The sequence below is a fragment of the Bombina bombina genome, chromosome 1, assembly GCF_027579735.1.
Source record: "Bombina bombina isolate aBomBom1 chromosome 1, aBomBom1.pri, whole genome shotgun sequence".
Taxonomy (NCBI): domain Eukaryota; kingdom Metazoa; phylum Chordata; class Amphibia; order Anura; family Bombinatoridae; genus Bombina; species Bombina bombina.
Window position 1 is genome coordinate 1324457384 of NC_069499.1, and position 16180 is coordinate 1324473563.

Below are 16180 nucleotides of genomic sequence, written 5' to 3' on the forward strand. Positions count from 1 at the left end.
AAAATGCAAAGTCTCAACCAAGAGAGGGCAGAGACAGGACACCATATATTACTGTCCTGATAGCCCTAAACAGCCTAGACTCTGCATTGGGGACTGCTTCAGGCGGTATCATACAATGGTCCATTTTTATTTTTATTTTTTTAATTTGCCGGGGTTTTTTTTTTCTCTTGTAAGGTGTATCCAGTCCACGGGTTCATCCTTTACTTGTGGGATATTCTCCTTCCCTACAGGAAGTGGCAAAGAGAGCACACAGCAGAGCTGTCCATATAGCTCCCCCTCTAGCTCCACCCCCCAGTCATTCTCTTTGCCGGCTCTAAGCAATCGGAAGTGTAAAGTGAATGTGGTGTTAGTAGTTTTTATTTTCTACAAGCAAAAGTTTGTTATTTTAAATGGTACCGGTGTGTACTATTTACTCTCTAGCAGAAAAGAGATGAAGATTTCTGCAGGGAGAAAGATGATTTTGGCATGTTGTAACTAAAATCCACTGCTGTTCCCACAAAGGACTGAGGAGTACAAGAAAACTTCAGTTGGGGGGAACGGTTTGCAGGTTGGGCTGCAATAAGGTATGTTCAGTCATTTATTTCTAGACAAGACTGTGATAATGCTGGAAAAGACTGATAAGATCCCCATGAGGGAAGAGTAAGCTGTATTCAGAGACTATGTATGGAATTGCTAGCTTACATTACAGGGCTAATTTATGCTGGTTGACACTACTTAATGACAAACGGTTTTTATTGAAAAATATCGTTTTTTGTGACACTTTGAAGGTTCCTTTGGGTTTCTTTCAGGGGTTGTTACCCACATGGCTATTATTAAAACACTTAGGAGTGTTTCTTTAGGCCTCACAGCACCGGAGTAAGGTGGGAGGGGCCTAATTTCGCGCCTCAGATGCGCAGTTATATTGACTAGAACTTCAAGCTTTTTCACATGGAGGGTCCTGCTACAGTTTGAGGGCCCATAAGAAGCTTTTCCCCCACAAATCTGACTCCTAAGGGCAGGTAGGGCCACAGCAGAGCTTTGGCAAGGTGCTGAAGTTGTTTTAACCGGTCTGTTGCTTACTATCGATCCGGTTTGGGCATTAAGGGGTTAATCGTTTTTATTGCTAGTGGTGCAATCTTACTAATGCTTTAGGTACATACTGTAAACATTTCGAAAAGTTTGCTGCATTTTTCACTGTTTTGGAAATTTGTATGCCTTTTTTATCTCTTAAAGGCACAGTAACATTTTTTGCAAAGTGTGTTTTTACTTGATTAAAGTGATTTCTAAGCCTGTTTGTCTTACTACTAGTCTGTTAAACATGTCTGACACCAAGGAAAGTCCTTGTTCAATGTGTTTAGAAGCCATGGTGGAAGCCCCTCTCAGAATGTGTCCCACTTGTACTGATATGTCTATACACTTTAAAAAAACATATTGTTGCACTTAAAAATGTGGCCCAAGATGATTCTCAGACAGAAGGTAATGAGGTTAGCCCGTTAACCTCTCCCCAAGTGTCACAACCAGTTACGCCCGCTCAAGCAACGCCTAGCAGCTCTAGTGCGTCTAACTATTTTACCTTACAAGACTTGGCAGCAGTTATATTATCTAAACTGCCCGTGTTACCTGCAAAGCGTGATAGCTCTGTTTTAAGAACAGATTATGAGCATTCTGGCGCTTTAGTAGCCGTATCCGGTATACACTCACAATGCTCTGAAATGGGGGCGAGGGATGTGCTGTCTGAGGGAGAAATTTCCGATTCGGGAAAGGTTGCTCCTCAGACAGACTCGGATACGTTGGCTTTTAAATTTAAACTAGAACACCTCCGCTTATTGCTCAGGGAGGTATTCGTTACTCTGGATGACTGCGACCCTATGGTGGTTCCAGAGAAATTGTGTAAAATGGACAAGTACCTAGAAGTTCCTGTTTACACTGATGTGTTCCCGGTCCCTAAGAGGATTGCAGATATCGTTACTAGGGAGTGGGATAAACCAGGTATTCCCTTCGTTCCCCCTCCTGTTTTTAAGAAAATGTTCCCCATATCTAACCCCATGTGGGACTCGTGGCAGATGGTCCCTAAGGTGGAGGGGGGCTGTTTTTTCACTTGCTAAACGCACAACTATAACTTTTTATCCATAGGGTCCTTAAAAGCACAACTGTCTTCGATTGGTAGAGGGTTTACTTAAGAAAATTTTTGTTCAACAAGGTTTTCTTCTCCAACCTATTGCGTGCATTGTTCCTGTAACTACTGCAGCAGCTTTCTGGTTCAAGGCGCTGGAAGATGCGCTCCAGACAGAGACCTCATATGAGGACATTATGGACAGAATTAAGGCTCTTAAGCTGGCTAATTCTTTTATCACAGATGCCACTTTCCAACTAGCTAAGTTAGCGGCAAAAAATTCAGGTTTCGCCATTTTAGCATGCAGGGCATTATGGCTAAAGTCCTGGTCGGCCGATGTGTCGTCAAAATCCAAACTATTGAATATCCCTTTCAAAGGAAAGACCCTCTTTGGGCCTGAATTGAAAGAGATTTCAGAAATCACTGGGGGAAAAGGCCATGCTCTCCCCCAGGACAAGTCCTTCAAGACAAAGAACAAACAAAATAATTTTCTTTCCTTTTGGAATTTCAGGAGCGGTCTCGCTTCATCCTCCCCTGCTGCGAAGCAAGAGTATAACACTTCATAACCCAGGGCAGCCTGGAAACCTTACCAGGGCTGGAACAAGGGTAAACAGGCCAATAAGCCTGCAGCTGCCTCCAAGACAGCATGATGGGGTAGCCCCAGATCCGGGACCGGATCTAGTAGGGGGCAGACTCTCTCTCTTCGCTCAGGCCTGGGCAAGAGATGTACACGATCCCTGGGCCTTAGAGATTGTATCCCAGGGATATCTTCTAGAATTCAAGGACTCCCCTCCAAGGGGAAGGTTCCATATTTCTCGTCTTTCTACAGACACGACAAAGAAAGAGGCGTTCTTACGCTGTGTAGAAGACCTACATAGAATGGGAGTGATCCATCCAGTTCCAATTGCGAAACAAGGGCTGGGGTTTTACTCATACCTGTTTGTGGTTCCCAAAAAAGAAGGAACTTTCAGACCAATCCTGGATCTCAAAATTCTAAACAAATTCCTCAGAGTCCCATCATTCAAGATGGAGACCATTCGGACAATCTTACCAATGATCCATGAGGGTCAATATATGACTACCGTGGATCTAAAGGATGCGTATCTACACATTCCTATCCACAAAGATCATCACCAGTTTATCAGGTTCGCTTTTCTGGACAAGCATTATCAGTTTGTGGCTCTCCCTTCCGGGTTAGCCACTGCTCCCAGAATTTTCACAAAGGTGCTAGGGTCCCTCCTGGCGGTTCTAAGACCGCTGGGCATAGCAGTGGCGCCTTATCTAGACTACATCTTAATTGAGGCGTCGACTTTCCAAAGAGCCAAGTCTCACACGGAAATTGTAGTGGCCTTTCTGAGGTCTCACGGGTGGAAGGTGAACATCAAAAAGATTTCTCTCTCCCCCCTCACAAGAGTTCCCTTCCTAGGAACACTAATAGACTCGGTAGAAATGAAAATATTTCTGACCGAGGTCAGAAAGTTAAAACGCTTAACTACTTGCCGAGCTCTTCATTCCATTCCTCGGCCATCTGTAGCTCAGTGCATGGAGACAATCGGATTAATAGTAGCGGCAATGGGGACAGTCCCTTTTGCACGGATACATCTCAGACCACTGCAACTATGCATGCTCAAACAGTGGAATGGGGATTATGCAGATTTGTCTCCTCAAATACAGTTGGACCAGGGGACCAGAGATTCTCTTCTCTGGTGGTTGTCTCTGGATCACCTGTGTCTGGATCACCTGTCTCAGGGAATCTGTTTCCGCAGACCAGAGTGGATCATCGTAACGACCGACGCCAGTCTGTTGGGCTGGGGTGCAGTCTGGGACTCCCTGAAAGCTCAGGGCTTATGTTCTCGGGAAGAGGCTCTTCTCCCGATAAACATTCTGGAAATGAGGGCGATATTCAACGCGCTTCAGGCATGGCCTCAGCTAGCTGCGGCCAAATTCATCAGATTTCAGTAGGACAACATCACGACTGTAGCTTATGTCAATCATCAAGGGGGAACAAAAAGTTCCTTAGCAATGATGGAAGTAACCAAAATAATCAGGTGGGCGAAGGATCACTCTTGCCACCTCTCAGCAATTCACATCCCAGGAGTAGACAACTGAGAGGCGGATTTTCTAAGTCATCAGACTTTTCATCCGGGGGAGTGGGAACTCCACCCGGAGGTATTTGCCCAGCTGACTCAGCTATGGGGCACTCCAGAATTGGATCTGATGGCGTCCCGTCAGAACACCAAGCTTCCTCTTTACGGGTCCAGGTCCCGGGATCCCCAGGCGGTGCTGATAGATGCTCTAGCAGCGCCTTCGTCCTTCAATCTGGCCTATGTTTTTCCACCGTTTCCTCTCCTCCCTCGTCTGGTTGCCAGAATCAAGCAGGAGAGGGCTTCGGTGATTCTAATAGCTCCTGCGTGGCCACGCAGGACTTGGTATGCAGACCTAGTGGACATGTCGTCTGTGCCACCATGGACACTGCCAATGAGGCAGGACCTTCTAATACAGGGTCCTTTCAAACATCCAAATCTAATTTCTCTGTGTCTGACTGCTTGGAGATTGAACGCCTAATTCTATCAAAGCGTGGTTTCTCTGAGTCGGTTATTGATACCCTGATTCAGGCTAGAAAGCCTGTCACCAGGAAAATCTACCATAAGATTTGGCGAAAATATATTTTTTGGTGCGAATCCAAGGGTTACTCATGGAGTAAGGTTAGGATTCCCAGGATTTTGTCCTTTCTCCAAGATGGATTGGAGAAAGGATTATCAGCTGGTTCCTTAAAGGGACAGATATCTGCTTTGTCTATTCCTTTTCACAAACGTCTGGCAGAGGTACCAGACGTTCAAACGTTTAGTCAGGCTTTAGTCAGAATCAAGCCTGTTTATAGACCTGTGGCTCCGCCATGTAGTCTGAATTTAGTTCTTTCTGTTTTGCAAGATTTTCCGTTTGAACCTTTACATTCCATAGATATTAAGATTTTATCTTGGAAAGTTTTGTTTTTGGTAGCTATCTCTTCTGCTTGAAGAGTTTCAGAGTTATCTGCTTTACAGTGTGATTCACCTTACCTGGTGTTCCATGCAGATAAGGTAGTTTTACGTACCAAACCCGGTTTTCTTCCTAAGGTTGTGTCTAATAAGAATATTAACCAGGAAATTGTTGTTCCTTCTCTGTGTCCTAATCCTTCGTCAAAGAAGGAACGTCTGTTACACAATCTTGATGTGGTTCGTGCTTTAAAGTTCTATTTACATGCAACTAAGGATTTCAGACAAACAACTTCTTTGTTTGTTATCTATTCTGGTAAGAGGAGCGGTCAGAAGGCGACCGCTACCTCTCTTTCCTTTTGGCTGAAAAGCATCATCCGTTTGGCCTATGAGACTGCTGGCCAGCAGCCTCCTGAAACAATTACTGCTCATTCTACCAGAGCAGTGGCTTCCACATGGGCTTTTAAAAATGAGGCTTCTGTTGAACAGATTTGTAAGGCAGCGACTTGGTCTTCGCTGCATACTTTTTCTAAATTTTACAAATTCTATACTTTTGCTTCTTTGGAGGCTATTTTTGGGAGAAAGGTTTTACAAGCAGTGGTGCCTTCCGTTTAAGGTACCTGTCTTGTTCCCTCCCTTCATCCGTGTCCTAAAGCTTTGGTATTGGTATCCCACAAGTAAAAGAAGGAACCCGTGGACTGGATACACCTTACAAGAGAAAACAGAATTTATGCTTACCTGATAAATTACTTTCTCTTGTGGTGTATCCAGTCCACGGCCCGCCCTGGCTATTAAGTCAGGTAGATTTTTTTGTTTAAACTACAGTCACCACTGCACCCTATGGTTTCTCCTTTTTCTTCCTAACCTTCATGACTGGGGGGTGGAGCTAGAGGGGGAGCTATATGGACAGCTCTGCTGTGTGCTCTCTTTGCCACTTCTTGTAGGGAAGGAGAATATCCCACAAGTAAAGGATGAACCCGTGGACTGGATACACCACAAGAGAAAGTAATTTATCAAGTAAGCATAAATTCTGTTTTACTTTTACTGTGCCAGATTTCTACATTTCACTACTCTACTTTTTATAAGTTCTAAAATCGGTGCTGTATTTTACCAAAACTCCTGTCAAACCTATGCATTGGGGGAATGGGTGTACTCAGGGGGCCTTGCAGAAAACAATCTGGAGATACCTTGGGGTGTCAACTTTTTAAATATATACACGTAAATGGCAATAAAAACTGGGTTATGTGATAGTCCCCAAAATAAAGCTAGGCCTATCAGATGAAATACTCTCACTTTTAACTAAAATTACAAGTAAAAAAATTATAAAGAGCCTTCCCAAAATCCTGGCAAACCTATGCATGGGGGGCATAGGTGTGCTCAGGAGGTCTTGCAGAAAACAACCTAGAGTGTTTTTTTTTTTTTTGCAATAACTTACAACAGGCTCTCTTAAATCATAGTCAAAAAGCAATGTGTGTGAAAAAATTAAAATTGAAACATTACCACCATACACTTTCTCCAATTTTTTTTAGCTAAAACGGTTTCATCAAAGCATACCATATACAATACCTTGGGGTATCAACATTTCAAATATATACACTTTCATGGCAATAACTAAAACTAAGAAATGCGATAGGACCCAAACTAATCAGAATAAATACTATCACTTTTAACTAAAATAACAAGTCATAAAATTGTAACAGAACCTTACCAAAATCCTGACAAACCTATGCATGGGGGGGCATAGGTGTACTCAGGAGGTCTTGCAGAATACAACCTGGAATGTTTTCTTGCAATAACTTACAACAGGCTCTGCTAAATCATAGCCAAAAAGCAATTTGTGTAAAAATAAAAAAATACCACAACACACTTTCTCCAGTTCTTTTGGCTAAAACATTTGCATCAAAGGCATCAGAATACCCCATATACAATACCTTGGGGTCTCAACTTCTGAAATATATGCACGTTCATGGCGAGCAAATAAAATTGGGGTATTGTAAAAAGGCTCCCAAAAGAAGATAGTCAAAGAAGAAAATCACAAACACATGTCAGAAGTTTGGCATTTCAAACCCCAAACAACCCAACATTATTTTGTGTGAAAAATAACACTACAAAATGACTACCCAAAAGTTTGACAAAGACTGGTGGTTGAATGAGTGCATGGAAAGTGTTAAAATACCAGCATTTCAAATACCCTAGGGTGTCTACTTTTCAAAAATATATGGTTTGATTAGGGTAAATTGCATTGGCCGGCTTCAGAAATTGGTCATGGGTGCATTATGACAAATGTGAAAATTCCAAGTTTTTAATCTGGAATGCCCCCCCCCCCCAAAAAAATAAATAAAAAATAAGGCCTTTTAGCCCCCAGAGAACCTGACACACCTATACATGGGTATCACCCATGTATAGGTAGGAGATGTTGTTGAACACATATTGGGATGTTATTTGGCAGTAACCCTTAACATTCTCAGAAAATGTATTCTTAAATTGCTATTTTGTCATGAAAACTTTGGCATAGATTGGTGGTAAAATGGATGCATGAAAAGAGTCCAAATATCCCAAGTTTAATACCTTAGGTTGTCTTATTTTAATAATATATACATGTGAAGGGTTATTCAGGGTTTCCTGACAGATATCAGTGTTCCAATGTAACTATCGCTAATTTTGAAAAAACAATGCAAAGTGCTACTTGTACTTATTGCCCTATAACTTGCAAAAAAAGGCAAAGGACATGTAAACATTGGGTATTTCTAAACTCAGGACAAAATTTACAAACTATTTTGCATGGGTGTTTTTTGGTGGTTGTAGATGTGTATCAGATTTTGGGGGTCCAAGTAAGAAAAATTGTGTTTTTAATTTTTTCATCATTTTATAAAATTTGTTTTTATAGTAAATTATATGATATGATGAAAATAATGGTATCTTTATAAAATCAATTTAATGGTGAGAACGGTATATAATGTGTGTGGGTACAGTAAATGAGTAAGAGGACAATTACAGCTAAACGCAAACACTGCAGAAATATAAAAATAGCCCTGGTACCAAACGATCAGAAAAGTGCTGTGGTCACTAAGGGGTTAAAGTTTAGTGGCCCAGGGATAATAAACTATAGCTGCACTGTACAGTAATATATATATATATATATATATATATATATATATATATATATATATATATATATATATATATATATATATATATATATATATATACATACACACACAAGTATTTGGCCATGTGTGATTTTCTTGCAGAATTACGAATCACTGCCCCAGGAAGTGATAAAACTGTAGTATTGTTATTTATACAAAAACAATGGAATATGCAATGTTTGGGTAAGAAGTTACCCCATCATTGCAAGATGTAAGCACCTAATCACTTATCCTACATGTTTAGTTGAGCAGTAAAGAGGGTTAGACCAATGTGTCATTTGACCTAAGGGAGCTACTTTAATGTTTGCAAATTAAAGATGGAACAGCGAATTAAATTAAATCCTATTTGTACCTTTTATTTTGATTAATGAACCAGTGAGGTGGCTGAGGGGATGTGGTAACAAGGAATTACAGTGGAAAAAGGTTGTATTTATGATTTGAGATTATTATTATTATTATTATTATTATTATTAGTAGTAGTAGTAGTAGTAGTAGTATTATTCTTAGTATCATAATATCATTAATTTGTAGAGCGCCAATAGATTCTGCAGTGCTATAAACCATTGGTATAATATGCAAAGGTAGCATTTATAAGAAACACATGTGCACTGTTGATGCCCCTTACATGAAGGTGATCTGCAGGGCTCAGCTTGTAGTTCTGATTTGGTTTAAAATTTTGATAATTAATATTTAAAAATGGAATTAACTGATTCCACTTATGTCCTATTCAGGCGAGAGGGGGGGTGGGGGAAAGCTTGAGTCATGACTGTTGTGTGACCCGGGGGAAATCTGATGCTACACTATTATAGAGAGATTTATGCAATACAGTACTTTTACATTCTATTCACCAAGGCCTTAGATAATAATGATGAGCACTTAAGCATGGTGAACTGTTCAGTAGGAAATGTAATTAACATTATCAGCGTGATTAATGAAAGAGACAATTATGAATTATACTGCATGAGAATATTTCATAGGTTTATTTTGGAGATAAGATCCTTTATTCTCATTGCTATGCCTGATTTTTATTTTTCACCCTCTTCTCAGGCTCAGTATATGAACCGATTAAAAGTATTGACCTTCCGAGGTCCGATCATGAAAGCCTGTGGGACAAGTTGGATCGTTATTACAGGATTGGTAAGTTTATATATGCAGTTAGTTTACTGTCCCATGAACATTGTACATCTTTAAGTAGCATTTTTTTATATATATTTGATGTAAATAATTTAACAAAAGTACTTAGAAATCTGGCTCTAATATACATAACCTGACATGGTAACCATAGTGAAGTTTTGATATATATATATATATAAAACAAAACTTCACAGGGGTTGAAATATAAGCCAAAGTGCTACTAGCCCAAGAAAATTACTAACCCACTTTTTGACTGGACATTTTCATGGTGTACTATGTAAAATTGTAATACGCAGTTATACACTTTTATTTAACAATTGTATTTTGAAAAAAAAAACAACTTTGTATATAGTATAAACATATTCTCTTGCTGAAATAAAGAAGTTTCTTCTTAAGATGCCAGCAAAGCTGAGGCAGGAATAAACAGGTGCACAGACATACTCACGCTCACACACACAGTTTGGGATAGAGACACACACATGATAGCCTTGTTACACTGGTACAACGGAGTTAACTTGCTGGCTAGCCCACACAAATACAAGTAAATGAGTTAAGTGGGTATTAGGTTAAAAAGCAACGTGACCTCAAATAGTCACATTATACATATTACTATGTTAGTTTTTGCCTAATTAAATTTGTAACACACACACACACTCTCACTTTCTCTCACACACACACATCTCACACACACTCATCTCACTCTTACATACACTCCACACACACACACTCCTCTCACTCTTACACCACTCCTCAATTGGTTGCAGGGATTTGTCTTTTGCCTCCCTCTATGGATCTACAATATACACCTATTCCACAACCCCTGCTGGTATGTTTTAGTACTGGTCTTATTAGCAAGCTTCAAACCTGGTGTAATAGACCTTTTTCACAGCAGTTATTTTGTTATGAAATAGGACAAATACAGGTGTTAGCAATGACATTGATTAGGGTTCCATTCCATTTAAGTTTTTGAGAGCCAGGCTATTGCTCAAGTGTAAGGGGAGATCACACTAAATACTTGCCACTTTAGTCTATAAGAGCTGTTTTTCAGATTTTTTTTTTTTTTCTTTTTAATACTGCATACAAATATCCTGTATTTTCTGGTAGTATTCTAATAAAGAGACTGAGAAATAATGATATATGGTCATTATACCATTGCTAAAATAACAAATCTAATTGCGGTCTAAGTAATTTGCACAGTACTGTATATATTTGCTAATATAAATGGCCCTGGGACAGAATCCTTTACATTATTCCCCTTGTTGTTTTGTGTGCTTCTGCTTTTTTGGCGTGCTTACTTTGAATTTTGCACGTCAGGTTAACACTTGTCGTGTTAGCGCACATTCCTTTAGTTTTATTATTGTTACTTTTATGCTATAGCTAGTTTATGTAAGTTGGGTAGCGCACATTCGCCCACAACAATGCACTCGTCGAGTTTTGGCGTGCTAAATCCCTTATAGCTGTTATATTTTTTTGCACGCGTTTTCTTCATACTGATGAGTGGTATCTGACTTTCAGATGTAATGTTAATGTCTCCTGCTTTGGTTTGCAGTTAAGCTTAGCGTGCATTGTACCGGTGTGTTTATTTAAAAAGCTACTTAGGAGGGGTAATGAGTGATTTCCATTCCGCAAGAGCTTATTAAGGGGGCTATAGTGTGTATTGCATTGCATTGCTTTATCATCCTATACTATAAAAGGCCAAGTGTGTTTGTCCGAAGCTGTCATGCGCAGTAGAGACAGCACGAGGACAAACACACCTGGCCTAAGTCCCTAACTGTTCTGCCGACTGCGCCGAGCAGAAGTGGGCGTGGCCGAACGTGAAGGGGCGGGGCCTAACGCGGAGGCCCGTGAAGGGGGCGGAGCCTAGCGTGAAGGCCCGTGAAGGGCCGTGGAGAGAGCTCAAACAGCTCAAGAGAGGGTGGAGAGATGTGGGGAGAGGGGGGGGAGATGTGGAGTGAGGGGGAAGATGTGGAGAGAAGGGAGAGATGTGCGGAGATGTGGAGAGATGTGGGGAGAGGGGGGAGATGTGGAGAGAGGGGGGAGGTGTGGAGAGAGGGGAGAGATGTGGGGAGATGTGGAGAAAGGGGGGAGATGTGGAGAGAGGGGGAGAGAGGGGAGAGATGTGGAGAGATGTGGGGAGAGGGGGGAGATGTGGAGTGAGGGGGGAGATGTGGAGTGAGGGGGGAGATGTGGAGTGAGGGGGGAGATGTGGAGAGAGGGGAGAGATGTGGGGAGATGTGGAGAGAGGGGGGAGATGTGGAGAGAGGGGGGAGAGAGAGAGAGAGAGAGGAGAGAGAGAGAGGAGAGAGAGAATGAGAGAGAGAGGGGGAGAGAGAGAGAGAGGGGGGAGAGAGAGAGAGATAGAGAGAGAGAGGGGGGAGAGGGAGAGAGAGAGAGGGGGGGGAGAGGGAGAGAGAGACAGAGGGAGAGAGATAGAGAAAGAGGGGAGATGTGGACAGAAAAAGAGAGAGGGGGGAGATAGAGAGAGAGGGGAGTGAGAGAGACAGAGGGGAGAGAGAGAGAGAGAGAGAGAGAGAGAGGGGAGTGAGAGAGACAGAGGGGAGAGAGAGAGAGAGGGGAGTGAGAGAGACAGAGGGGAGAGAGAGAGAGAGACAGAGGGGGGAGAGAGAGGAGGAGAGAGAGAGGAGAGAGAGACAGGGGAGAGAGAGAGAGGGGGGAGAGAGAGAGAGAGGGGAGAGAGAGAGGGGGGGGAGGGGGGGAGAGGGAGGGGAGAGAAATAGAGAGAGGGGGGAGAGAGAGAGGGGGGAGAGATAGAGGGGCAAGAGAGAGAGAGAGGAGAGACAGAGGGGAGAGAGAGAGAGAGAGAGGGGAGAGAGAGAGAGAGAGAGAGAGAGAGAGAGAGAGAGAGAGAGAGAGAGAGAGAGAGAGAGAGAGAGAGAGAGAGAGAGAGAGAGAGAGAGAGAGAGAGAGAGAGAGAGAGAGAGAGAGAGAGAGAGGGGAGAGAGAGAGGAGAGAGAGAGAGAGAGTGGGGAGGGGGGAGAGAGAGAGAGAGAGATAGAGGGAGGAGAGAGAGAGGAGAGAGACAGGGAGAGAGAGAGGTGAGAGAGAGAGAGAGAGAGGGGGGAGAGGGAGAGAGAGAGAGAGAGGGGGGGGAGAGGGAGAGAGAGACAGAAGGAGAGAGATAGAGAGAGAGGGGATAGAGAAAGAGGGGAGATGTGGACAGAAAAAGAGAGAGGGGGGAGATAGAGAGAGAGGGGAGTGAGAGAGACAGAGGGGAGAGAGAGAGAGAGGGGAGTGAGAGAGACAGAGGGGAGAGAGAGAGAGAGAGAGAGAGAGAGAGAGAGAGAGAGAGAGGGGGGAGAGAGAGGAGGAGAGAGAGAGGAGAGAGAGAGAGGGGAGAGAGAGAGAGGGGGGGAGGGGGGAGAGAGAGGGGAGAGAGATAGAGAGAGGGGGGGAGAGAGAGAGGGGGGGGAGAGATAGAGGGGCAAGAGAGAGAGAGAGGAGAGACAGAGGGGGGAGAGAGAGAGGCGAGAGAGGGGGAGAAAGAGGAGAGAGAGAGAAAGGGGAGAGAGAGAGAGAGGGGGGAGAGAGATAGAGGGGAGAGAGAGAGAGAGGGGAGAGAGAGAGAGGTGAGAGAGAGAGAGAGGGGAGAGAGAGAGAGAGAGAGAGAGAGAGAGAGGGGAGAGAGAGAGAGGGGGGAGAGAGAGAGAGAGAGAGAGGGAGCGGAGAGAGAGAGGGGAGAGAGAGAGGAGAGAGAAAGAGAGGCGAGAGAGAGAGGGGAGAGAGAGAGGAGAGAGAAAGAGAGGCGAGAGAGGGGGGAGAGAGAGAGATAGAGGGGAGAGAGAGGAGAGAGACAGAGAGAGGGGAGAGAGAAAGAGAGAGGCGAGAGAGAGAGGAGGCGAGAGAGAGAGAGGGGGGGAGAGAGAGAGATAGAGGGGAGAGAGAGAGAGAGAGAGGGGTGAGATAGAGAGAGGGGTGAGATAGAGAGAGGGGTGAGATAGAGAGAGGGGAGAGAGAGAGAGAGAGAGAGAGAGAGAGAGAGGGGAGAGAGAGAAAGAGAGGAGAGAGAGAGGGGGGGAGAGAGAGAGGGGAGAGAGAGAGAGAGGGGAGAGAGAGAAAGAGAGGAGAGAGAGAGGGGGGAGAGAGAGAGGGGAGCGAGAGAGAGAGAGGGGAGCGAGAGAGAGAGAGGGGAGCGAGAGAGAGATAGGGGGAGAGAGTGCAAAAGAGAGGGGGGAGAGAGAGAAAGCAAAAGAGAGTGAGAGGGAGAGAACGCCAGTGGTGGGACCACTGTACTGCAAAAAATGGCCCGTGTGAACGGGCTTTAGGACTAGTATGCTATAATGTAGCAGTCTGATTCTATCCCTAAATCTAGTAGAGAAACTGAGCCTTCTGAACACCTTTCTACCATTATTAGGTGTGCTTATTGTAAAAAAGCTGAGGTGCCTTCTCCATCTCATTTATATGACATGTTTAGAATTATTAATGAAATCATACCAACCTAATGCTTTTCCTTTGAGTTTTAATGCACCTTTTGTTTGTTCATTACAGGAGAATATTTATAATGTTTCACATACTGTGATTTTACCTTCTACAGGTTTTATGTGCCCTGAAACCAGGGATACTTTTATGTCTTCAGATGGTGACGATTCCTATCTTTGTAAGGAATCTTCAACTGATGTTGAACCTGATATTTCCTCTTTTTTTGTTTAAAGTTGAACATTTTAATTCTCTTTTAAAAAAGGTCTTAATTACTTTGGTGGTTAGAGATTCTATAGTTTCTGATGATAAGCATTGTGATAGTTTTAAATAAAGTTTTTAAGTTTTTTAGTTAATCTCCCTGCGGTTTTCCCTATTCCTGATGCTGCCTCCGACATATTTTATAGGGAATGGTCTAAGCCAAGTAATTCATTTACTGCTTCTGCAAGGTTTATAAACTTATATCCTTTACCTGCTGCTAATGTTGATTTGTGGGAAACTGTTCCCAAGGTGGATGGGGCAATTTTCACTTTGGCTAAACTTCTATTCCTTTTGAAGACAGTTTCTTTCATGTAATTAACAAGAGTCCATGAGCTAGTGACGTATGGGATATACATTCCTACCAGGAGGGGCAAAGTTTCCCAAACCTTAAAATGCCTATAAATACACCCCTCACCACACCCACAAATCAGTTTTACAAACTTTGCCTCCAAGGGAGGTGGTGAAGTAAGTTTGTGCTAGATTCTACGTTGATATGCGCTCCGCAGCAAGTTGGAGCCCGGTTTTCCTCTCAGCGTGCAGTGAATGTCAGAGGGATGTGAGGAGAGTATTGCCTATTGAATGCAGTGATCTCCTTCTACGGGGTCTATTTCATAAGGTTCTCTGTTATCGGTCGTAGAGATTCATCTCTTACCTCCCTTTTCAGATCGACGATATACTCTTATATTTACCATTTCCTCTACTGATTCTCGTTTCAGTACTGGTTTGGCTTTCTACAAACATGTAGATGAGTGTCCTGGGGTAAGTAAGTCTTATTTTCTGTGACACTCTAAGCTATGGTTGGGCACTTTATTTATAAAGTTCTAAATATATGTATTCAAACATTTATTTGCCTTGACTCAGAATGTTCAACTTTCCTTATTTCCAGACAGTCAGTTTCATATTTGGGATTATGCTTTAATTATCATATTTTTCTTACCTCAAAAATTTGACTTTTTCCCTGTGGGCTGTTAGGCTCGCGGGGGCTGAAAATGCTTCATTTTATTGCGTCATTCTTGGCGCGGATTTTTTTTGGCGCAAAAATTCATTTCCGTTTCCGGCGTCATACGTGTCGCCGGAAGTTGCGTCATTTTTTTGACGTTATTTTGCGCCAAAAATGTCGGCGTTCCGGATGTGGCGTCATTTTTGGCGCCAAAAGCATTTAGGCGCCAAATAATGGTCTCTTCACCCAGAGGTATTTCTTCAGATTGTTCAAATGTGGGGGCTCCCAGAGATAGATCTGATGGCCTCTCATCTAAACAAGAAACTTCCCAGGTATCTGTCCAGATCCCGGGATCCTCAGGCGGAGGCAGTGGATGCATTATCACTTCCTTGGAAGTATCATCCTGCCTATATCTTTCCGCCTCTAGTTCTTCTTCCAAGAGTAATCTCCAAGATTCTGAGGGAATGCTCGTTTGTTCTGCTAATAGCTCCGGCATGGCCTCACAGGTTTTGGTATGCGGATCTTGTCCGGATGGCATCTTGCCAGCCATGGACTCTTCCGTTAAGACCAGACCTTCTGTCACAAGGTCCTTTTTTCCATCCGGATCTGAAATCCTTAAATTTAAAGGTATGGAGATTGAACGCTTGATTCTTGGTCATAGAGGTTTCTCTGACTCCGTGATTAATACTATGTTACAGGCTCGTAAATCTGTATCTAGAGAGATATATTATAGAGTCTGGAAGACTTATATTTCATGGTGTCTTTCTCATCATTTTTCTTGGCATTCTTTTAGAATACCGAGAATTTTACAATTTCTTCAGGATGGTTTGGATAAGGGTTTGTCCGCAAGTTCTTTGAAAGGACAAATCTCTGCTCTTTCTGTTCTTTTTCACAGAAAGATTGCTATTCTTCCTGATATTCATTGTTTTGTACAAGCTTTGGTTCGTATAAAACCTGTCATTAAGTCAATTTCTCCTCCATGGAGTTTGAATTTGGTTTTGGGAGCTCTTCAAGCTCCTCCGTTTGAACCTATGCATTCATTGGACATTAAATTACTTTCTTGGAAAGTTTTGTTCCTTTTGGCCATCTCTTCTGCTAGAAGAGTTTCTGAATTATCTGCTCTTTCGTGTGAGTCTCCTTTTCTGATTTTTCATCAGGATAAGGCGGTGTTGCGAACTTCTTTTGAATTTTTACC

The 16180-nt window shown here is 42.8% G+C and overlaps 1 protein-coding gene across 3 annotated transcripts in view; it reads left to right on the forward strand.

Moving 5' to 3' along the window:
- Positions 1-16180, forward strand: part of PHKB (phosphorylase kinase regulatory subunit beta) — a 1109273-nt gene that overhangs the window by 118835 nt on the left and 974258 nt on the right. For all 3 annotated transcript variants that reach the window (XM_053701982.1, XM_053701974.1, XM_053701966.1), the window contains one exon: positions 9264-9353. In XM_053701982.1, coding sequence (XP_053557957.1) covers positions 9264-9353 — 90 coding nt within the window. The remainder of the gene's footprint in view (positions 1-9263; positions 9354-16180) is intronic.